The sequence below is a fragment of the Aythya ferina genome (genome assembly GCF_964211825.1).
Source record: "Aythya ferina genome assembly, chromosome: 2".
NCBI classification, from domain to species: domain Eukaryota; kingdom Metazoa; phylum Chordata; class Aves; order Anseriformes; family Anatidae; genus Aythya; species Aythya ferina.
In genome coordinates this window covers 43,869,979-43,894,496 of record NC_140297.1, presented here as the reverse complement: position 1 = coordinate 43,894,496, position 24,518 = coordinate 43,869,979, and the positions used below count along the sequence as shown (strand labels likewise).

At 39.7% G+C, this 24,518-nt stretch overlaps 1 protein-coding gene and 1 long non-coding RNA gene across 3 annotated transcripts; one reads left to right on the top strand and one right to left on the bottom strand.

The window, feature by feature from the left end:
• Nucleotides 1–573: 573 nt before the first annotated feature.
• LOC311433056 (uncharacterized protein) lies at nt 574–24,518 on the bottom strand. Of its 2 annotated transcripts, XM_084511796.1 has the most exons (7): nt 24,365–24,518; nt 24,168–24,241; nt 20,516–20,583; nt 18,868–18,971; nt 10,724–10,903; nt 9,783–9,918; nt 574–1,866 (listed from the first exon to the last, which is right to left on the bottom strand). In XM_084511796.1, the coding sequence occupies exons 5-7, from the start codon at nt 10,804–10,806 to the stop codon at nt 1,630–1,632; spliced, it is 456 nt and encodes a 151-aa protein (XP_084367922.1). In that variant the 5' UTR covers nt 10,807–10,903; nt 18,868–18,971; nt 20,516–20,583; nt 24,168–24,241; nt 24,365–24,518; the 3' UTR covers nt 574–1,629. The 2 variants fall into 2 exon arrangements, with proteins under 2 accessions (XP_084367922.1, XP_084367923.1); XM_084511797.1 differs by lacking the exons at nt 20,516–20,583; nt 24,168–24,241; nt 24,365–24,518 and having other exon boundaries at nt 18,883–18,961.
• On the top strand, nt 22,019–23,679 carry LOC311432499. Its single transcript, XR_014690089.1, has 2 exons — nt 22,019–22,086; nt 23,286–23,679. It is a non-coding gene; the product is annotated as an uncharacterized lncRNA (long non-coding RNA).

The following is a 24,518-nucleotide window of genomic DNA, read 5'->3' as shown; positions in this document are numbered from 1 at the left end:
GCTGCGAGGCGTGGGGGTCCCGGCGTGGGGTCACTGAACTGTTAGGGTCGGAAAAACCCTCCGGGAGACCTGCTCCGACAGCCCCCTACCACCAGTGTCAGCACCAAACCGTGTCCCCAAGCACCACGTCCAACCTTTCCCTGGACACCCCCAGGGACAGTGACTCCACCACCTCCCTGGGCAACCCATCCCGACCCCTGACCGCTCTTCCTGAGAAGAAATTTCCCCTAATTTCCAACCCGAACCTCCCCTGGCGCAACTTGAGGCCATTCCCTCTGGTCCCATCACCAGTGACCTGTGAGAAGAGGCCAGCCCCCATCTCCCAAGCAGTTTTTCACACCTTTTATGCCCTGGTTCCTAATGTTTACTTTCTCCCTTGGTTCCTCGCTGGCCAAGTACTACCATTTCACAACCTGTCCAAAGCTTGCTACTAGTGTACGCTGAATCTCAGTTTGCTTTTGCATTAATCACTTCAGGATATTTAATAGTTTGTGTGGATTATCTGCCTGGCTGCCTGAAGTGCTGTTGGGTTGCTTATCGCCATATCAAACACAAATAAAATCAAATGAAAGGTTGTGGGTTGAGGCAGAGACAGTTTATTATGACAGAAAAGAAAGGAAAACAATAACAGTACTAATAAAAATAATGTGTACAAAACAAGTGATGCATGATGCAGTTGCTCACCACCCGCTGACCAATGCCCAGCCTACCCCTGAGCAGCCAGACCCCAAACCCCAGTCAGATCCCCCAGGAACCCTTGGTCCATCCCAATGGAAAGGGCACTACCTGGGCAATCGGTCTTCCCGTAGCAATTGCTACAGTTGAGGCTCTGGATGGAATATTTGACCCATTTTATCCAGGCATTCACATCCCTATATGCACCCCGTATCAATTTCAGATGTTTGCCTGAGATCCTTTTTTATTTTTCCACCTTTTATAACTGTAGGACTTTGAAGAGGACCTCCCCATCTTAGAATCTCTCCCCATCTTAGGTGACTTTAGGGGATGATTCCCATACAGCTATCCTAAACCTGGCTGTTGGGTCTTTCCGAGTCACATCTGCTCCGGGACCAAAGGTATGGTTAATAAAGTCATCAGCCTTATCAATTGTTATAGTTATTGGATTACATTGTAGAGGTTGGGAGTTGGGCTGAGCAGTTCCTTTAAATATGCTAATTTGGCTCTTTAACCCTTCTAAGCTATTACTTGAGCTGGGTGTATACATCCACCCCTTGTAAGTGGTCATCCACCATACATTACTCCATCCTGGGCAAGGGGGGCTTTAAACAATCCACTAGTCTTAGGCTTAGGACAAAGATATTTGTTCTCACTGCTCAATCGCTGTTGAGCATTTATGTTCCCACAAGTCAACACCTCACAAGCATCAAAAGTGACATTTTGTGGTAATTCATTCTTTGTCATGTTTACCCATATCTTGACGGGATACCCCACTGCTCCTATTTCCCAACCACCTCTTTGTCAAGTGGTTATTTGGCAGAAGTTCTCTCTAAGGCATATAGCCATCTGGATCAAGGCTAAAAATTGGCCTTCCCCTATTGCCATTTTTAAGCTTTAAGTCTCAAATAATTATGCACTGATTTACAATTATGAGCCTGTATGCAGAGTCTATCACAAAGTCTGCCTTCTGACTTTGAACTTCAGTGAGTCTTCTGTAGGCACAAGTTCCCAGGTATTGGGATTGATGGATGCCTTTACTCGTGTATAATGAGTCCAGCCTTTCTCCGCCATTCTTATAGCTGTTTCAGTAGTAAGTGGTATTTGGAATGGTCCTTCCCATTCAGGCCGGAGCTTTGATTCCTTCCAGGTATGCATCAGGACCCAGTCTGAGCCAACAGTCTGTGAATCCTAAGAAATATCAAAGAAGAACATAACCTGAATACACAGTTTCTGAGAAAAACAACCTTAGTTTCAAGAGTACGTATTTCACTGCTCCTACCCAGGTATGGTAATCCAAACATACCACATGGTGAGACTCCTCTGCTTTCCTAGCAGTTTGAATTTTGAGAAGAGTTAAAGTTAAGCATTTTGTCCAGAGAAGTTTAGTTTCTAAAACCAGTTTTGACAGGTGTTTATTTAATGTCTGATTCATTTGTTCCACTTTCCCAGAGGAGGAAGGATGTCATGGAGTATGAAACTCCCATTTTATTCCCAAAATTCTCATTAATCCTTGTAAAATATATGAAGTAAAATGACTTCTTTGATCTATTTGATTCAAAATAGATTCAGTAAATCATCTTTTTCAATCAGTATAGCTTCATATTCTAGAGTCTGTCAGCCATCTTCCTGCTTTCTGAGTAAGGGTAGTCTTCACTTGGTGAGGGGCAACAACAATGAATTGCCCTCCAAAGGTCAATTTTTCTTTCTTCTACCAGTAAGGCAGTTGCTGCTACTGCCTGAACACACTGGCCATCCCTGGGATACGAGATCTAGTAATTTAGACAGATATGCTACAGTTTTTCTTCTATATCCCCACTCTTGGGTTAAAACCCTCAAAGCAGCACCCTCATTTACAGTTATAAAAAGATGAAATGATTTATTTAGGGCAGGAAGAGCTATGACTGGTGCTGTAATCAGATCCTGTTTTAGTTTTTCCAATCTTTCTTTTTCTTCTTCTGTCCAATTCAATGTATTGGGTTTCTCCTCCAATAATTTGAAATATAATATCTTTGTTTTCTGTGCATATGCCTCTATCCATAATCTGCAATATTCAGTTAAAGCTAAAAATTCTCTTAATTCTTTCTTTGTTCGAGGGAGAGGAAGTTGCACAATTCCCTGAATCCCTTCAGGGTTTATTCTCCATCTGCCCTTAGAGACTAGATATCTGACTTCTTTTTCCACATATTGTAATTTATTCTTAGATACCCTTACCCTGTGTTCTCCTAAAAATAAATAAATAAATAAATAAATAAATAAATAAATAAATCAGGAGTTCATTTGTGGCTTCTTTTACCTTTGATTTTTTCTACCACAGATATCAACAAATCACCTACATTTGTAACAACATCCACACCTTCTGGAATCTGAAATGTTCCTAAAATCTTCTCCAATACTTGCCAGAACAAATTGATGGGATTCAGTGAATCCCTGAGGCAAAACGATCCATCTATATTGTCGTTTATGGACCATTTCTACGTCTTCCCATTCAAAAGGTTTTCTAATAGTTGTTGATTCTACCCTTCTGTTTTCTGAAGTATTGTATATCTGGCCATGCTTTCATCATGAAATTAACCTTTAAAAGCCCCTGTGCTACAGGGTCATCAGGATTCATTCCTGAATACCTTCTCATCCTGTCTCTAAGCCTTTCCAAGAAATCACTCAGAGTTTCATCTTTACTCTGCTGAACCTCAAAGGCTTTAATAAAATTCTGAGACTTAAGTACTGATTCTCTAATTCCTCTAAATACCATTTCCAACAAGTCTGTCATATTAACCCTATGCTGAGCCTTATTGTTGTCCCAGTTAGGGTCCACATTTGGAAATTTTTGCTCTGCTGGAATTACCCCATCTCCTGGAGGATGATCCCTTTCCCATTCCTGCATTGCTGCTCTTCTAATCATTCCTCATTCTTACCCTGAGAATATCATATTCAGAATTGCCATCACTTCTCCCCGGGAATATAAATTGTGTCCCCGAAATTGATGTAATGGCTCTGCTAATCCAATGGGGTCCTCAGTGAGAGACTTCATTTTCTTCTTAAAATTTTGTACTTCTCCACTAGAAAGGGGAGCATTTACATACTATTTGTCGAGGTCCTAGCGGAACTTCCCAGAGAGGATACATAGCAGCTTCGGTAGCATCAATAGTGTTAGTATTTGGGAATGGAAAATTCTCAAGATCTTTTCTATATTATTCTAATTCTTTTACAAGCCTGGGGTACCTCCTGCCTCTAACTTTGTTCAGCTCCTCTCTCTTCTTCCAGAGCAGCTACTACAGCAGCTGCTGCTGCTGCTGCAGCTTGGGGGTTACAAGGAAGATAAATTCTCTAAGGAGCCCCATTCATTACTTCTTATCTTCTCTTTCTCTTCTTCTTTATTTTGAACTTTGCTCAGAAGTGTATGCTTGTATCCAACAAGCAGCATAATATGATTCTTCTTCTGAAATTGGAGATTTGCTATTGACATATAAATTTAAGGCCTGACATACCTAGTCTTCATCAGACCCATATTTTGGCCAAAATGCTGCAGTTCCTTTGTTTGGTTCCTTTGTCCAGACTAAAACACAATATTTAGCCATTTTCTTCCTATCTTTCCCCTTAGTTTTGGGGTTATTCTTCCAATTTCTTAGCATTCTTCCTACAGGACTGTCAGTAGGCACTACCTTTGGGGTATCTCCCTGTTCCCTGTAGGGTACCACACACTAACTTTCTGGTTCTAGAAAATGGGGGTGTACTGACAAGCATTTTACCATGCAAGGGGCACTGTACACCACATTTCCCAAGACTCTTCCCTTCTCTCTCTTATCTCACACTTTGTCTCTGGCCATGCCCCTCATGGAGCTACAGAACCACGGATCAGGACTCCACACTCGCTTCATACAAAAGTACATCTCAATCACACGTCACTCAAGAGTCTTACCCAATTCCCAAAGCAATACTTAATATTTCTTACCTTGGTCTGTGCACAGAGTTACCAGGTCAATTCTCCAACCCGGAGTGCCTCCCTTCTCACAGTACTTGATGGATCTTGCTTTTTTAACCAGTCTCTGGCCCTCTGACAGCTCTCCCTACAACCACTGTTGTCAAAGCACAGGACCACTGAAATCAGCGGGGTCCCCCTTCCTGCTGCTGCAGTGACAGGGTCCCCAGTAGGCCACTGGATCCCAGATGAGCTCCCAAATTGTGAGAAACACTCGCTGGCCAATAACACAGGCTCAAGCAAGGATCTCAGTGAAGTAACCTTTTATTTGCGATTGTAGTGGTGAGCATCTCACAAGCAGAAGAGCACTTGTAGACTCACTTTTCACACCTTTTATGCCCTGGTTCCCAACTCCCCTGGTTACTTATTGGCCAAGTACTACAGGTTCACAACCTATCCGACGCTTGTTACTAGTGTCATACAAACCTTATCAACCTTTAATTCTTCCCTTTGTTTTCCTTATCTTTTGAAACCTCGGTACTGTTTTCAACAGCTTTTCAGCCTTTTGGTCACGTACACCCAGCCAGTGCTTTTCCGCTGAATATCAATCTAGTGCTTGTTTCCCCCCATACATTGTGCAATCCCAGGAAGCAACATGCCTTGCATTTCCTATGCTTATGTTACCAATTCCGATGAAAAAAAAAAGAAACTTTTTTTGTTCCCACATCACACACTAGAAGGGTTTTCCCCTCACCATTCCGGCACAAAATTCGATTATTTACCTACTGCTCACGCTGCAGTTTCATTTTTTGCCTGAGTGCAAGAAAAAAAAACAGGCTTTTCTGAAAGAACCCATCTGGAGTTTCAGTTTGGTTTTGCATTAATCACTTCAAAATATTTATCAGTTTGTGTGGATTATCTGCCTAGCTACCTGGAGTGCTGTTAGGGTGCTTATCGCCATAGCCATTAGGGTGGATGAGGCAGCATTGCGCCTGCGGCCTGCATTCCTTGTTGGATGGCTGCTTGGGCAGTGGCTTAACCCTGCTGGGAGCCCCTCATGCTGCAAGGCCACTGTCCTCTGGTGGGAAGGACTCTGATTAACATTTTCTATCATTGCCATTATCCTTGTAGTTAAAGTACAAGGTGAACACGACAACAAGAGGTGAAAGACATGGGGTAAATGGCATTTGCAGTGTCTGGAGTAGTCATAAATATTAAAGACTCTTAAGCGTCTGTAATGACTTGGTCATACTGTAAACCTTGAAGCATTTCAAGACCCCCAAGAGAGGTCTTTGCATGCCCAGCAGCTATGCACAGCTCTGGTCTGTCATAGGGACAGGGACAGGCCTGGAGGAGCCACCTCCACCCACAGGTAACTGCGGGATGTGAAGCGAGGCTTCAAGCAGGGGCCTGGGGGCCCTGTCTTTCTGTCTGGGGACACACGGACAGTCCACATTAGCTGCCACTCTGTGCACATGACTTTCCATCACTGAGCTCCCCCTCTCCTTCCTCCGTGTCAGGGCAGTTCCTCCAAGACTCTGCTTCTAAAATTTTGGCATCTGTTAATATGGGAACAGTTTATTGCATTATCTCTCCGGATCTGTTTCTCCAAGACTTCCCTCCACCCACATCTATTCCTGCTGAACATCAGCTTGTTTTGTTCTTGCAACAGGAACTGTGGATCTTCGTAGATTCTGCATTATATGATTTCAACCTCATTGCCAGCTGACAGCATTTGTCAAGAAAGACCAGGCTATCTGAAGCATACCACACCTGTTGCATGCCTGTTACACATTAGATAAAGATTTAAGGATGAAATCTGTCTTTAGGGAAACTGACCGCAAAACTTGTTTGCTGGAAGCAGGATTTCTTACTGGTCATCTTGTCAGAAGTATCCAGTTACTTTATTTTTCTTAACTCTCCTGTTCGACACATGGGAGAGGCACAGTTTGTAAGGAGAGGTGAAACTTTATTTAACAAGGGGATACGGTTGGAAAGAAATAAGCACACATAAGAAATAAGACATGCCAGAAAGACACTATAAGAAATAGACATACCAGCTCTGAACACCTTTAAACTATCACAGCTTTTAAGGAGCAAATCTGTATGAACTGACAAATTTTTGAAAACACTGGTTTGGGAATTTCAAGATCAGGGTGATTTTTTTTTTATTTTGTAGTTAAAATCCAGAATATTCCAACTTCTGTTTAGTGATTTCTGTTATTCACAGCTCCTGCAAATCCTCTTCAATTTACCCTGATCTTCAGACTTTCTTATGGACACGTGTACATATATAGGAGAAAATCCTGCAGTCCATATATGTAAGCATTTTATTCCAAAGTCTCTGAATTTGTTGCATTTCTTTTGTGAGAAATAGCAGCTGGCCCATGCTGTTAGCCCAGACCTGTATTAGACAATAGCTGCCAACAAAGTAATAGCAAGCCCTCCTGATGTGTGTATATATTTACTAGCCTTATTAATTATTTATGCTGGTATATTCTGGTTTGGTAATCAGTAGAAACTACAAAAGCAAAAGCACTTTACTCCTAGTTTAACTGTGCGTTCTCTCTGACTATTATCAAAACAAGAAAGTTGCCAAAAAGCCCCCGTGACACAGTAAGAGTGCCTAATGTGGACCCAATGTGAACATACATCTTCCTCTCTCAGGTTTTCTACTGGGTTTGTCACCAGTGCCGAAACGGCAGCCTGCTAGTTCCAGGGCATGCTGCTCCGAGATAGATGGGCACCACGATGAATTCACTGTTCCCTACTATACCTCTTCTTTGACAGTCCTGTCAAAGCTCATTCAGCTTGAAGCATGGCAGCACTGGTATCCAGCTTCTCATCTCTTCTACAACGTGACATCTAGAGGACAGTCACAGTAATTTGCTCTATCCATCATGCTATGAATTTACTGCAGGGCTTCTTTACCTGAGGGGTACTTGCAGCAATTCTTGATATACTTCCTCCATTGTTTTCCCATGTCTGTGGCTTCTATTTTCAAAATCAAAATATTTATTCAATTTCTAAGGCACAGATATTTGTGCTGGTTAGTTTTTATTTTTTATTTTTTTTTTATTTTACCTTTTATCAATAGGGATTTTTTTTTTTTTTTTTTTTTTTTTTTTTTTTTTTTTTTTAAGGAACGTGTCACAAGTAAAATAATTTTCCCCCTTCTTATTAATAATCATATCTTATTTGCTTATGTGGGAGTGAAAGGTACTGAAGGAAGGGAAGACACACATGCCCTTTGTTAACATTGCAGTTCAAGCATACAGTCACACAATCAAAATTGTTATTGACATTTTTCCTTCAAAAATGAATACTGTGATAGCATCACTATATTACTGTAAGGGTAGGGCAAAGAATTTCTTGAATGCATGTACATACAATTTGCATTCTGCCTGAGGTGTAGTAGATCTTGTCAAGTGAGCAGATAATAGAACCTGTGACTGGGCTCAGTAAGGCAGGTACGCCATCTGCTGTGGAAGATACTGAATAAACTCAAATATCCTTTGAGAGAATTATTATTATTATTGTTACTACTACCAATAATATTAATAAAATTATTATTAATAACAACATCAACAACTTTTTTTTAGTATTTACTTTTGCAGTAAAGAAATAGTCCCACTTCAGGCTTTTAGCTGAAAGCTCAGTTTGGAAAAAAAAAAAAAAAAAAACAAAAAAAAAAAACAAACAAGCATGGAACAGAGATAGGCAGATTATTCTAGGTTTCTTCTGCTTATTTCTAGGTTATGTCAAAACAAGCAAAAAGGACCCAACTGCAATTTGTAATGTGTAAGTGGAAAAAGGCAGTTTCAGAGGAATAAATCATGTCTGTTTAGGGCCAGAGTTTAGTCCCAACATCTCACTCCTCTCCCATGCAGTACCTTCCTTTAATACACAAGATTAATTAGGCCAGGGTTTCCTCTCTGATTTTGGCCTCACTAAGCAAGCAATTTTTCAAGACTTGCATACTCAAAGTTCTTGCACACTCAAAACCAGCAAGACAGCCATCTCTTACCCAGCCTTGCAGCAGCAGATAACCTCTCTGCTGCTCATGTACAAGCAAGACCTGTCTCATAGAGGAGAAAATCAGGATTTACAACATCCCCCACCACCTAGGAAGAAAGGGAACAGCATAGCCAGCTCCAAAGCGAACTGTAAAAGCTACAGTTCTTTGTCCAGATAAAACCGTATAGAAATCTGGGCAGCACTTTGTTTTCCTAGTAAATTCCAAAATACAGATCGTTTTATTTAACACATCTTCTATTAATAGGGCTTCCCATCCCTTGCCCCTCTAACATTAAAAAGCGCGTAACCCCTAGGTGGCACTATTTAATAAAACAAGGCCTGTTTAGGCACTATATTTTCCCCCTACAGATGGAGTTCTTATTTAAAATGTAAACTAGTGTAAATGTAAGTATGTTGAATGCAGCTATTAGTCTCAGTTTGGTAATCCTCTTTTTCTGAATCTATCTCTCAAAGCCAATATCTCTCAAAGCCAATAAAATATACTGCTGTGAATCTCATTTAAATACAGTATTTGTGCCTTCAGAGCACTATGGAATATATTTCCTGGAAAATTACAGAGCATTGCAAACTATTATAGTTTTTGTTCTTTCCGTGAGCAGTGAATAAAACAGCGTAGGCTGTGTTTAGCAATTCACTTGGAGCAACAGTAGAGTGATAGCTGTAAACAGCTGGTGCAGAGCTTCCCCACATCTCCCGTATAATCTCAAAGATTATTTTGGATCAGGTGGAGGCTGGCCCAGCACCACACATCTCCTGTGCGCATTTTCAAACTCCCTGAGGTACAGCCATCTCACAAAACTTTACATCCTCAACCACGGGACATATAGGGAGGAGCATGCTCCCTTTCCATCTGCCTCATGTAGGTAAGTTTCACACCAGCCCCCACTCCCCACGTAAAAGCTTCACAGGTGGGAGCCCTCTAACTTTTCTCATTCCTGCAGGTTCTGGAAGACACTGGTTTAGTCCTTCCTGATCCTGCTTTTCACACTGATGCTGGAATTTGCATTGCTTGGTGGTGCAGGGGAAGAATGCTAGACTTCATCCTGCAGCCACAGCAGCAGTACCCCAAAAATACCTTAAGTAAACCCTTCTTGCACCTTGTTTCCACAGACAAAAAGGAGAGGGAGAATACCTTGAAGGCAATGCTTACCAGTATGACAGCTTTGCTCGCAGTCAAATGTAGGTGACGATACTGGGAGACAAGCCAAGGCTGAAAGGACCTCAGCATCCCTGGGGTGTGGAAAGAGAAGCAGAGGGTGCAGAGCTTCTGGGTGCAGGAGGTACCACTGGGAAACAGAGAACAGTGGAGCTTAAGGCAGTTAGAGGAACAGTGCTACAATCTCCCCAATAAATTTCTATGATTCTCCTTTTGAAAAGATGTTCTTTTATTTCCCTCACATTGTAGTACCTGATAAATAGCTCCATCATGGCATCTCTCAACGCCCCCTTCCCTCATTCTGCTCTGATTTTTCCTGTATAGGCAATTCTTATGTATATTCTCTACATCTGGCTTTTGTGATAGCTTCATTATCTTTTTTTGTTAATAGCTTTAAGTTTTGAGATCACCCAAATCGTGTTATTTTGTCAGACTTTCTTTCCTACGGTAAGAAACAAAATGTTTTTTATATCATCTTTGTCACTTCCCCTCTCTGTTGTCATCCAGAAAACAATTGTGCATCTGATTACAATTCTCTGAAAATCAGCATGGTCATGGAAGGAAAACTGTAGGCATATCACTGTACTTTTTGGGTTATTTACTTTTCTGTATAGAAGGCTACTCTAAAGCTTCTGAAGCTTTAATTTCCACTTAAATCCTAAATTGACAAAAAGAGCATTTATTTCAACAGAAGCATACTGAGGCCCAATCCTTAATTCACAGGGGGCAACTTTTCCAGTGTGACACTGCTAAGAGGAAAAGGATCAGGACTTTTAAAAGGATGTAAAAGGACTTTTAACACAAGCAGGAACTGATTTGTTCACAACAGTAAGATGTCTGCTTGACTACTGCCCAATGCGCCAAGCACCACTTTATGCCCTTCCACATTGCAGAGTACTTTGACCCTGAGATGCAGAAATAGAAAGTGAATGTACCTGTGTTCAGTCAGAGACCTTGAGCAAGTGCTGGGTCTTCGGCCCAGTCTTAATTCTTCCTGTGCCAGCCTAAGCTCATACATACACTGCAGGAAGTCTAACACTCGATGTCCTTGCTATTGCAACAGTTAGGAAGCTGATGTTTGTTGAGAAATTTTTATATCACCAGGCAGGAACAATCTATAAATCAGAAAAGATAAGTAAATTCTTACTAATTATACATTTGTGGTAGTTATTATTCTTCGTATTTCTCCAAGCATTCAGGAAGAGATGGTTTCTTTCCTGAGACATTTCAAGCAATTTGTTTTTCTCCAAAGATATAAATTAAGTATTTTGCTGACAAATACTATTTTATTTTTTTTTTTAATTCTCAAGGGCATTTAAGTAAACTTGAAATATTTTTTCTTCCAAAACATTTATGAGTTTAGGAATGTAAACCTGAGTATATTTTATAGGTCACACAATTTGCTATTTTGAAGAGATAGAAGGTTTGCTTATTCATTTTTGCCTAAAATAGTAGGCCTCTGTACAACTCGCATCTAAATGCTTTCATACTGCACATCTGCAGATCACATGAAGATATCCAATTTTTTTGTTGAGAAAACCAACAGGAAATACACTATTGGCAGCTACCATGGTTCTCTGTGCGAGACTGTAAGGTTAAGCTCTGTGTAAGGCTGTAAGACTCAGGCAGCCTCCAGTTCAAGTTGAAACTTCCTTATGTAATGATACGCTATTAAATACAAAGGCCTTTTTTTTTTTTTTTTGATTAAATTTTAACTTGCTGAGTAAATTAATCAACAATTAATAATTAAAAACTGATTAAATTTAACTTGCAAATAAAATTCTGTGTATGACCCTGGATGAATCCAGGACAAAAATCTCCATCCATATCATGATTTATTTACTTATAAAGATTAATGTAGATTTTATTTTGTTTTAACAGTTCATGTTAGCCTTTCAAGTTCCAAATATATTTGATTGTAGAAATGTAGAGATGTAGAAACCTCTGAAAGCTGTTTTACCTTCTTTCTGTCTGTCCCTTTGCCTAATCCAAGTCAATTATAAATGAATGTGGTCTCAAAGGATGGAGGAAAAAACATAATGAAAATAGTCACATGGTCCAAAACATTAAAAAGATGGGAATCTATTTAAGGAATGAAACATGTTTCAGGAGCTGTAGAATCTCTGTGGACTGACATATGGGAGTCGTATGTCAGCATATGCCTGTGCTGCACGTACAGCCTATATCCTTTGCTAAATGCTATTTGTGTCCATAAGTTGTAGCAAGAAGATCAGGTTTCGGTGCAGTTAGAAAAATGCACAGGCATGAAAAAATGTTTAATTTTTAATTATCTGTAGAAGCAACCTTACACATAATTTATTCTTTCCTTACTCCTTTTTGTGACCTCTGAGAACATCCTGACAGCTAAAATAAATCTACCCATCTCACCCCCTGTTAAATTCTCAGTGTCAGGAAAGATGGGACCGACACTCCGATTAACCAGAAAACAAACACTACAGACTTCTGGAAAAACTTCCGTTTTTACTCTATTTGGCCTCTATGTGAGAACAAAGCTCAGTTGCAGAGAAAAAAAAAAGATTCAGAAGATGCAATGCATACCAACATGTACCCTGTGGGCAAGAAATATGGGATTAGGAGAGGGGAATACTTCTGTTCGAAATCTAATCATATAATAACCTAACAACAAAGTCACAGCATTTGTTTCTCATTTCTAGACTAGAAATCCTATTTTAAACCTGAGAAATCTCTCTCTTTGGAAACATTTTTTGAAATGAGTACAATTTAAGTTTCAATCAAACAAAAATAAGAAAAATGCTGGGAAATTTCCAACACCAGTCAGCCGCAAACTAGCTACAAGATATGATCTAGCCTCAATTCCCATGCTGTTTCCAAAAGAAACCTTCCTTTCTACAACCCAAAGTTGAGGATAGCTCTTGGTTACAGTTTTAGGGCCCATATTAGAGTCAAACTGTATGTTTGGCCATTCTGGCAACTCGAAAAAATAGGTTATTATGAGCTGCAAATATCAACAGTTAACAGTAATAATTGTGAATGTTGTGTAATATTTGATGTGTCTTTATTACTTGTTACATTACTCAAGAGTAAATGGAAAGCAAGTGTTGTAATTGAAGGTACTGCATGACTGTGAATTAGGTTTGAGTGTGAAGAGCGTTAAAGCTGTAGAATTTCCAGTGTAATATAGTGTTGACTGATTATAAAAATAAAGTAAAGGGTGTATTTACTTGCTTTCTATATGGAAACAATTTAGATTTCTAGTCAGAAGGTCAGGGAATGGATTCTTATCTCAGGCTAAATACAAATAATTTTGCCAACATCAAAGGAGCATCCTTAAGTTGACACTGCTACACTCAAGATGAGAAATTCACTCACATTTCTGAGTCTCAAGCACAAGTACTGAAGCACTCATTTAACCATTCAACTTCATTAAATGGGACACAGAGAAATTACATGCCAACAGCTAGAAAAAAGGAAAGCTGCTTTTAACACGCATAGATCCTGGAATTAGACAATCACCAGTATTTCACCAGAATTTCTGCCTGAAGATTGTTGCACTGAAATGGAGGTTATTATCATAACCAAACACGGTGCTGGCAGTTCAGGAGGAGAGGCTGTGTGATGTTGACTGTGGTTTCTGCTTCACTGCGCTACCTCACAGTGACATTAGCACATATTTTACATTCTGTGAGGGGAATGCTTCCCCTCGTCCTCTCTACCACTTGGAAGCATTGAAGAGATGAGAGCTGACACTTGAAAATACTATAGTGCTCATGATCTCGCCAGAGTATAAGATGGCCTTCTTGGATGCAGAAAATTCAGCTGCCTGGAGTGGTTTTGCTTTGTCCAGCTGGTGTCCTACCATCTTCAGTATGAGCTGAAATACAAAGCTGCTTCCAGACACCACTGCTTGTTATTCACTTGACTTTACTAGCCTTGTCAGAGTTAATTGGATTTGTGACATGGTCAGATGTTTATTTCTTGATTCCGTTGTCCCTTGCCTTACAGGACACGTATGCCAGGAGAAACTACAGTACGTCTAGCAAATACTAAAAATGTGGAGAGATACATGGACATGCTATCAATGTTTTTAAGATATAAAACCTAAGGAAATGTGATTAAAACATCCTTTATTCTAATCTTTCCTAATATTTTCAATTAGCCTCTGATTTGTCAAAACAATTAAAGCACTCAGGAATCTTTTTGTTTAAATACACTCATGAATCTTTTGACAGTCTAATATCACACTCGTTAGTTTAGTCAGGCATAAATGCCCAAGTATTACTGTAGATGAATACTACTTTGGGGAAGAAGGCAAATAAATCACAGAAATATAAGGTTACACTTCCAGTAAAATCTCTTAGTTTATTAAGTATTAGACAGACCTACACTATTTATTAAAGCCATTGCCTACAGCCATAATTTTAGTACACTTTTCTTTGTGTTAGAACATTTTATGTCTTGTATATAAGACGACATAGTCTCAGGCTATAAAATAGCTCTTATGCTATTTTATATGCATCTTCTAAATCTTTCCTACTATTACTAATATATTTTCCTGAAAACTTTTTAAAACACAATGAAAAACAGGTATTAATAACTTTGGAAAAACATCAAGCCATTTAAATCAAAAGCCACAAAAGAAGAGGACTTCACTTACATCTGCTGCAAAAGATTGTGAGTTTGGGAGCAGATTCACTAGAAAGGATTTGTTCTGAAATGCAATCTATCTGATTACAGAAGTTTTGGTCAGATGAGAGGTCCATACATTGCCTTTGAGAATGGATACAGACAGACAGACAGACAGACATATAAATACACCTACAGGACTCACAACACACCATGATGGAAGTCACAGTGGATATACTAAGTCACAACACCAGCTTTTTTTTGGGGCTTGGAACATGAGTAAATCAATCACACTTTGGTCTTCAAAAATGTATAGAAATTGTTGAACATTCCTTTGTATGTTGGCATGAGCTAAATTTCATGTATATGATATTAAGAGGAAGAAGAGAGAGATACGTAAACAAAGCATTTAGGCCCATGCTTAACTTTAAATTTGTATCTAAATCCTTGTGAAGTCAACAGCTATGCAGTTGGAGCTATGCCAGTGTGTAGCTGAAAACATGACAGTTATGATATTGTTTTATACAGTCATGTTGTTATTAAGTTTGCAGGCAGACAACAACGATGCAACTACTTTTAATCTGTAAATGTTGAGGTATGTAGGTTTGTGAGAAACATATTAGCAACACTTCGATATTGAGTGGTACAAAAGAAATAAAATCAAGGACAAACTACTTGTCATCATTTCAGCAAGAACAGGTAGATATGATTTATCTCTACTTCATTCTCATTATTAGCATAGGTCCAATGCTTTCAATACACATCAAGCTGGGGTAGCACAGATGCAAATCGATTGAGTTTGGTTTCATTTTGGACGACTTATTGAAAGCATCTGCTAAATGCGCAACAAGGTCAACCCTCTCCACTCCAGCATATCACATTAGCTGTGAAACAGAAGAACTAATAACTTATCTTTTAAACTACAGTGCTTCCATCCTTCAAACTGTACCGATTTAGATAAGTCATTGCTTCCAAGGAAGCATGGAAGGCAGGGTTTGATTTTTCAGTATTACATAAAGTGAAAAGATTATCCATCTAGATTCTGAACCCATTAATCTGCCTGATGAGGAACTTCAGGGATGGACCTAATAACTTTTGGGGCAATATGTGATGTAAATTAATGCTATGATGAAGCAGATCTATCAGAATCTCATCTTTTTCAACATCATTGCTTCTAATGGACAAATTAATTATAAGATACAGTAATTATCTTATGCTCTAGTGTATTGTGTTAATTAAAAATTCTTTATTACATTTCCTTGAGGGTAATTATAAAAAATGTATCACCTCCAGACAACAGTCTATAAATATTTGCTGTATCCTAGTTGCTTCATTACATTAATTTTGTATCTCTCAATATTGTTACTTAACTTCAGTAAAATGGAGTGGGTTTTATTTTTTTTTTATTATTATTGTTTATTTTATTTTTATTTATAGGGGCATCTGGTAACACTTACTTTTATACAAACTTGAAAAGTTACAGTCCCCAAAATTTCACTAGCATTGCTCTGTGCTATTAAACTGTACTGTCCCCAGCACTGACAAGATAGAAGAAAATCTATTAAGGTCAGTTTTTATTTATCATTACAGTCCTTCCATAGCACATTATTAGTATAAATGGTGTATCAACCACCATGAATCTCTGATTAAAAAAGTGCATGTTAGTCCATAAGATACTGATGAGGTCTGACTGAATCTAAATTAAGATTATATATTTGTAGGAGAAAAAGGAATGACTGTTAGGATAAATAAATAAATAAATAAAAATTTAAAAAAGCAAGATCCAAGCAAAATCTAATGCTCTGTCAGAAGCCAAATTATGATTTAAAAAGTAACATTCTTCTAGACATGCGATTGCATTTTGTGTCATTTCTACATGTTCCTTGAAATTAAGACTGCTATAAAGGGGCACGTTGAGTGCATACACCCCTCTTCTCAGATACAGGATCTTCCTTAGTGACAGGAATGGATATGGCCACTGATAAACCTCTTCCTCAGAAAACTACTGAAATCTGGCACAAGATGAAACATCCCCAGACCCAAAAGTTCCTTGGCCCAGCTCCCTGCCTGGAGGCCGTCTGCATGGCACATCACGCTGTGATGCTGGGGATCCTTTGGGTGACACCTGCGAGGAGGTCCACCCAGCCACCCGCTGTGGAGCCAGCAGCCCTGCAAGTGCTGCCATCCTTGACACAGAAGCAGATGTGTATTTGGGAAGGATGAGCAACCTGCCAAGCGGATGGGTAGGTGAGCTGGCAGGGAACCAGAGAGTTTCTGACACAGATCTGACAAGCCTGGGTTCCACAGGGCTCCTTATCTACATCATACAAATTCTAGATCCTATTCGTACCAAAGTACTAAATAGTTTATATTAGGAAGTGTGTTTTATAAAAGTCCATTTTCTCCCTCCAAAATGCATAGGGTAAAATTTAACCTGACAGTTTCTCATAAAGTTCAGATAAAAGTACACATTAAGCAACAAATGCCTCATTAGAAAAATTGACATTGAAACAGGTGGAACCAAATAATCTACCTGGTTACTCAGTGTCAGCTGGTGCCTGCTTAGTGCAGCACTGTGTGTTGTAGAAATTCTGCAGCTACTGCTAAGAGACTAAAGAGATGAAATATCAAAATATCACAAGCAATGAATCTGCTTAAACATGGCACTTCTCCAGGCAGGCTAAGGCCATTGGCAAGCAATGACTACAAATATGGATGTAAAATGTTATCACTCACCCAAGTTGTGTTGATTTCCCCTAGCTAGAATGAGTAGAAAGGAAAATGTGTTCCAATTCAGTTCGGTATGAGGTTGCTTCAGTACAAACTTTAATCAGTCTCCAAAAGTATTTTAGATATAAAGTAGCACATCATAATTTTAATGAGATTATATTACTTACTGTATCTGAGCTAGATCCTTCAGCTTGCATTGTGCAGTGCTTGCTTGCTCACATTTTTACAAAAGCGGGTAAATCTACAGCCTTTCACTTGATAAACAGTATAACAATTAAGTAATTAAGTAACTACTACATAGTTCTTGGAGTAGCTACACTTTGAAGAAGTTTAACAGCCTGTCTGCATTAAAAATAAATAAATAAAAATATCTGGGGACTGAAAGTTGAATCAGCGCTGATAAATGCCATTTTCCTGTTGTACCTGTGTCAATGCGTTGCACTCTGACCAGAGAGCTGTCAAGCTATGACCTATGTATTGCTTTACAGCCAGGAGCTGTAATAACTGATAAGCAATGCCGACAGAGTTGCACGCTGTGAACTTCCATGTTACTCTGTTTGGTTTTCAGTATTCTTCCTTCACCATCTCACGACAAACACAGGATTCTTGCCTCCCCCTAAGTATTATTTAGCCTGAGAGCTAAATAACTTGGGAGCAAAGTAGCTTTGTGCAGTGCTGTGTTCATTCATTTCTTATAATTACTAGAGCCAGTTTCAGCTGTTATGTACACTCTAGCTTCAATTTCTTTACAGGAACCTATGGAATCTTTTAAGGAAGACACTCAGGCATTCTGTCTTTTGCCAAGAAGGAAGGTACCACCATGTACGATAGTGGTTTACAACCTAGAATTTCTATTGTACCACTACCAAACTTTACAGAGAAAATATCTGGCAAATGAGGTGAACCATGCTGTGACAACAAGCACTCTTAGGGCTTTACTGTTAGCACAGGGGAGTGAGTGTCCTGATTTAAGATTTCTGCTCATCCTCTGTCTTTGGTAGAGATGTTTGCACTTATGAAGAGTAATAGATTGGCAGTTTCTCAAGAGCAAGTTATATTTCTCACCACAGATAAGCATGTCTCATTTCATTTTGGCAACAACAGTTGTTTCTATTCATTTCTGAGCTAAAATCATGTAGTTCGAGTTCAGTGCTTTTTCCAAAGAGAAACCTCATCTTCTATGAAGAGCAGCCTTCTAGTTTTTTTATCACATATATTTTACGTCATGCTAAGGAATAATTTGGCTTACATCCCTCTGCCATGTGACAATGTTAGGCCAGGTTCCAAGGGAGAAAAAGTAACACCTGATGACCTAAAACCTGGGGCTCAAGGGAGCCCAGGGAACCAGAAGTGGCACAAACACTGCTTTCTTCTAACACTCTTGCAAAAAGCCTTGTCTCAAAGCTTCCATATTCATGTATTTCACAGTATAACTTTTCTGAGTTATGAAGAAAGGGATGGCCAACTCTTCTTCCCAGACAATCAGACAGAATAATAGAGCCAAGAGGCAGACAGTACACATTTCAATGCACTGCTTTGCCATTCACTCTCTGGAGCACCAAGAGAAACTGCACATTCCTTCAAGTCTTCTGTTATAGTGAATTTTGTCTGTTTGGCTCCCTTTCCTAACAATATCTAGCAGCATCCAGAACACATGCTCATACTATGTTAGAACATGATAATAATCCCATAAATGCAGAAAAGATCTACATTTTGTAGATCTGTAAGCCCTGGCCTTTCCTACCTTTATTTCACGCACCTGTATGAAGCTGAATTTCTGTTTCCACCTTGTATGTCCTTGGTCACCGGCATTTTTCATGAGACAAACAAACATTGCTTCTCTACAGGCTGTAATGGAAAATGGCTGCTAGTTATAAGGAGGATTTCAAAAGTACTTGGTCCACCCAAATCTTCCTAGCAGTTTTCAGCAGCTACAGACAGCATTTTATCTGTCAAAGTGGCAGCAAACACAACATAAAATATAGAGTAGGCCCAATTTTTAGTGTGTCAGTAGAATCAGCCTGCAGTTATTTTTAACTGCCTTGAAAGCTTAGCAGGAAGATACAGTTAATCCTTTAAAGGATTTGCAGGTATTCATAGCTTAATAAGTAAGCATAGTGGATTAAGCCAATAGAAGATTGTAGCCAGTCTTCTAAAGACAACCTTTATGTGCTCATATTCAATAAAATAAAATAAAAAGAACAATGTTATATATAGTCTTGCCTGACAATCACTCTCAATTGTCCATATGTGCCAGAATCTCACACTGAGATTAAATAAAAACATTAATTAGAGACATTAAACTCAACATGTGTGATAATTAAATCATCAAATACCAGTGAATTTCTGGTATCTTATTTTCCCATTATCCTGTAAATCCTTTGAAAAACAGAACTATATCCTGAAAATGAATTCAAAAATGCATCTACAGTAAAAAATAAAACTAAACCAGTAAAGATTTATTTTGGAATGAAAAAAAAACAGGAAGGAACTGATTTTAATAGGTCAGATTTTATATTGCTTTTATTCTTCACAGAGAAAAATTCACACATCATAATGCATCAGGTTTCACTGACAGTGTCCAAGCTACGAGAGATCTGGGTTCTTCAGCATATTCATAAATGAAAAGTAGACACGTAATAACAAGAAGACAAATTCAGATGACACAAAATTATTAGCCTGAGGAAATCTAAAGCTGGCTATGAAAAGCTTCAGAGGATGGTTCAATACTGAATGGTGATAAAATGCTAGAGGCTATTTGATATCAGTAAATGCAGTGCACATTAAGAGAGGAAGGGAAAATACACATATGTATATATTCATGTGGTGTTAGTCAGCATCACCAGGAAAGAAATCTGGAAATATCTCATTGCCTAAAGAGGCACTTAGAAATTACTAAAAATTGTCGGAGAACAAACACAAGAAGTCTTTGCCCTGTATATATTCAGGCCAGAGACACATCATGAATAACATATGCAGTTTTGGTCCTTCAACTATCAAAAAGTTTGTGGCTGAATTAGAAAAAAAAGTAAAGGAAGATATGATAGAGATGTATTAAATCACTAATTTTATGGAAAAGGTGAACGGGGAACAATTATCCACTAGCTTTCACGATAAAAGCATTGAAAGGCATGAACATTTTTCTGGTAATAATAAACTGAATTCATTTCCATTAGATATCATAAGGCCCAAACTATACGTGAATCAAAAAATTCATGACTTCATGAATTCAGCAGTTCTGTTCAGTAGTCCAGCAGTAACTATTAAACAAAAGAGTCTCCTAGCCACTGAAGGCTAGAAGAACATGATAGAAAAAAAAAAATAAAATCACTTCAAGCATGACTGCCTCCTTACAATATTTTACTTATTTTACAAAATGAATACCTACTTACTCAGATGGGATCCTAGGTTACATGGGCTTTTCATCTGGCTGAATTCAGCAGTTCTCAAGTCCTTGTGACTAGAATAAATGAAAAAATGACTTACACCATTTAGCATATTTTTACAAGAAATTTGTCCAGGACATCTCCAGTTCTCTCTCTATTACTTAAAGAGAATCAAGGATGAACAAAATTGTCTCATAAACTGTACAACTGAAGAAGGCTAGTGTCCAACATATTTTTAGTGTTGTATAGTCTGATTACCAGAGAACCCTCTTCTTTCACCTTTCCATTCTGTTAAATGAAATATATGTACAGTGACTGAAATATATGTAAAATGGTAAAAGAAGATGATTAAGATTATAATTAGGACGCTGCTATTCTCAGATTATTCAATAGTGGAATTCAGTTTGACTCTGCCCCATGAACATAACCACGAAACATGGGAACATAGGGCCAGAAGGGAATTCCAGAATCACTGTGAATGATCCAGTCTTATGCTTGCAGTTGTGTCTCTTAATCCCTTTCAGAAACTGACCAAATCCCCTTTGATAAATGCTCAATCAGATGGCAGTCCCAGAGCATCTTTGCCCTCATAGAAAAATCTTTCCTGTTTCTAGATTCAGTGTATTCTTCCTAGTCACTCTTATGCTTATGACTTACACTCTTACACCAATGCTGTTCCCTTGTTTAAACAGAGCTTTTATATCTCTGGAGGTATATTCAAAGACGGAATACTCTGTACTCACACATCTCTTGTTCTAGGAGCTGTGTAGATGTGCTAGCACATTCCTTTCAAGCCATAAGCCCTGCCACCAAGACAGACAGCTTTTCTCAACATGTATTCAATGCCAAACTGTGGAGGAATGGTTAAGTGAAATAGGACGTGTTGATGTTGGGCAGTTAGGAGGCAATGGGCTAGTAAAGTACCGTACTCAACTCACATGAGTCTGGCACGTACGCAGCTGGCTGAGAGCCAATCAGGCTCAAGGACACGATGCCCTTGAGCGATTGGGAAAGTCCCTAAGGCGGGACGGTGGCTAAAAGAAGGAGGAACAAACTGAAAAGAGCGGGAAATGTTAGCCAATGCTGAGCTTAGTTTTTGCAATATGTATGAGTTGATTATGTTCGAACTAGATAAAAGGCAACTGAGCTATCCATTAAAGTTGAAGTTCATTGTTCACTCATATTGAGCGTCTGTGTCTTCCTTCCGTCGACAACAAATTGGCGCCCGAGCAGGGACAGGTCTGAACGGGATTTGGACACTGCTGGCAGTGATCCTGGGCCACGTGTTCGACGGAATAAGGGAGGATCCGGTCCTGCAACGCAGCCTAGGAGGTGGAAGGGACAAGAATCCCCGCACCCGCGTCGGGAAGGTGAAAGGGACGTGGAGTCCCCGCACCCGGGAGAGGATCCCGCCGGTCACGCGTCGCTGAGGTCTGAAAGGTGAAAGGGACAGGAGTCCCCGCACCCACAGCTCGGAAGGTGGGAGGGAGTCCCCGCACCCGGGATGAGCCTATAAAGGGTCCCGCCGGAAAAGCGCCACCGAGGTCTTTGGAAAGGCTGCAACTGTATATATAAAGGTATGAAAGACAAGCGGCGTATAATTTGCTCAGATGCTTTTTAGAAAAGCGGAGTATTTTAGATATAGATTGTAGAAAAAGATTTGCCAGGGTTATTAGCATATGCAGTAGCGCAGGGTTGTTTTACAAATCCTGATACAGTTTTTTGAACAAACAGAGTGGTGTAAATTCGGAGATAAATTGTTTGATGTTATTAATGATATTAAGTCTGCTAAAAAATTTATTGAAGCCTTGGAGAACAGTCACTAGCGCTTTAGCTACACATCAGGCTGAGCAGAGAGTCGCTGCTGCCGCTACAGAGCGACTGGGATTGCCGGGAAGTGCTGGAGCTGGGCATTGCCCACTGCCGCCTTCGGAGAGAATGATAACGCTGCCTTGGGGCTACGGGGCAATGGGAGCCTCCCCACCCCCCTCAGTCACCGCCACGAGCAGCGCTGCGCTTGGAGTTCACCGTGTGGCGAGTCGGCACAGAGCAGAGGGACGGACATCAGGACCCTGCAGCCTGTCTGACGTAACCATGGAAGCAGCGGCGGCTGTGCTGCTTCTCTCTGGCATGGTTTTGATCTGTGGAGACCGTGCATGGCAAGGAGTACCAGCCAATGCTTTTGGAGGACCGTGTTACCTAGGGCGACTCACACTTTTCGCTCCAGATTTACACTCGTGGCAGAACTCGACAAGGAGCAGAAGAATTAAACGAGAACTAAAAACTCTGGGTTCTGACTGTAATGATGATGTAGAATTGTGGGGTCCAGCAGAAAGATTCTTTGTTTCTTTGGTGCCTGGTGTGGGAACTGCACACGCTTTGACTAACATTAATAAGCTTGCTTGTAGGGCTGTTAAACAATCAAATGTAACAACACAAGTTCTTTCTGAAATGTCACAAGATATGGAGAGTCTAAGACATGCTGTATTGCAAAATAGGGCCGCTATTGATTTCTTGTTGCTGGCTCAGGGACATGGGTGTGAAGATGTAGAAGGAATGTGTTGCTTTTATCTTTCCGACCATGGTTAGTCAATTCACGACCAGTTGAAATTGTTAAGGGATCATACACAAAAAATTGTAGTACAAGATAGTTGGTTTGAAGGTTGGCTTAAATCTGTTTTTGGGAACATGGGTGGATGGGTTTTGTTAGTTAAAGAGGGACTTCGCTTTCTACTTATAATTATATTGATTTGTATTATTATTATTATTTTTTTAGTTGCTGCACGTATAATCCTTAACTGCCTAACTAAGAAACTAGAGCAACTCACAGAGAAGGTATTTGTAGCGCAAAATAAAAACGGGGGAATTGTGGAGGAATGGTTAAGTGAAATAGGACGTGTTGATGTTGGGCAGTTAGGAGGCAATGGGCTAGTAAAGTACCGTACTCAACTCACATGAGTCTGGCACGTACGCAGCTGGCTGAGAGCCAATCAGGATCAAGGACACGATGCCCTTGAGCGATTGGGAAAGTCCCTAAGGCGGGACGGTGGCTAAAAGAAGGAGGAACAAACTGAAAAGAGCGGGAAATGTTAGCCAATGCTGAGCTTAGTTTTTGCAATATGTATGAGTTGATTATGTTCGAACTAGATAAAAGGCGACTGAGCTATCCATTAAAGTTGAAGTTCATTGTTCACTCATATTGAGCGTCTGTGTCTTCCTCCCGTCGACAACACCAAACCAGTGTCACCGTACTGATTCACATCTGGAAATAGTTCAGTGGCGGTTCGCTCAACTATTTCTGTACCACAGTTCACTGTGCAGTGCAACTATGCTCCTTATCTCATGTGGTACCCTTCTAATCCCATGGGTCACCAAGCTGTCTTTCTCCTTACTGCCTCTGTTCTGATTTGTCTTTTGGGAATGTGGAATTTCCACAGAACAGATTCTAATTTTCTCATATATATCAACTTCTTAATGTTTCTATGACAATCTCTGACATACAAAAAAAAAAAAAGACTGAAAAGATTATGGTGTTATTTGCCTGGGTCTTCAATGAGTTTGAACTGACAGCTTTGCTGGAAATCTTAGCCCCATGAGTCACCACAATGATTCTGAAGTTTAGTGACGACTCTACTGTGAGAAAGACATCACTTCTTGCCATTCTGGAAGAAACACCTCCTTAATATAGTAATGGCAGACTGGTATCATCATCGCAGAGTTCCTAACAGATGCCTGAGAAGAGAAGAAATTCAAATAAAGCAGTAGGAAATGAAGATTAGCTCAACACCTGTCAGTGATTCTGCTTTTTTTTTTTTTTTTTAAACAAAAACTCCACAGTCTATCTTAATTCCTGACATGTTCCAATTTTCCCCTGTGTAGTCCATTTTGCTTAGCTAGCCTGGACTAAGCTAGCTCCTTCTCTGGCTCTGTTCCACACTGCAGATTTGTAAGAGTCACTCTTACTAACAGATACTGCACAGGCTTCAGGAAGCCTGCCACTTACCTGAAT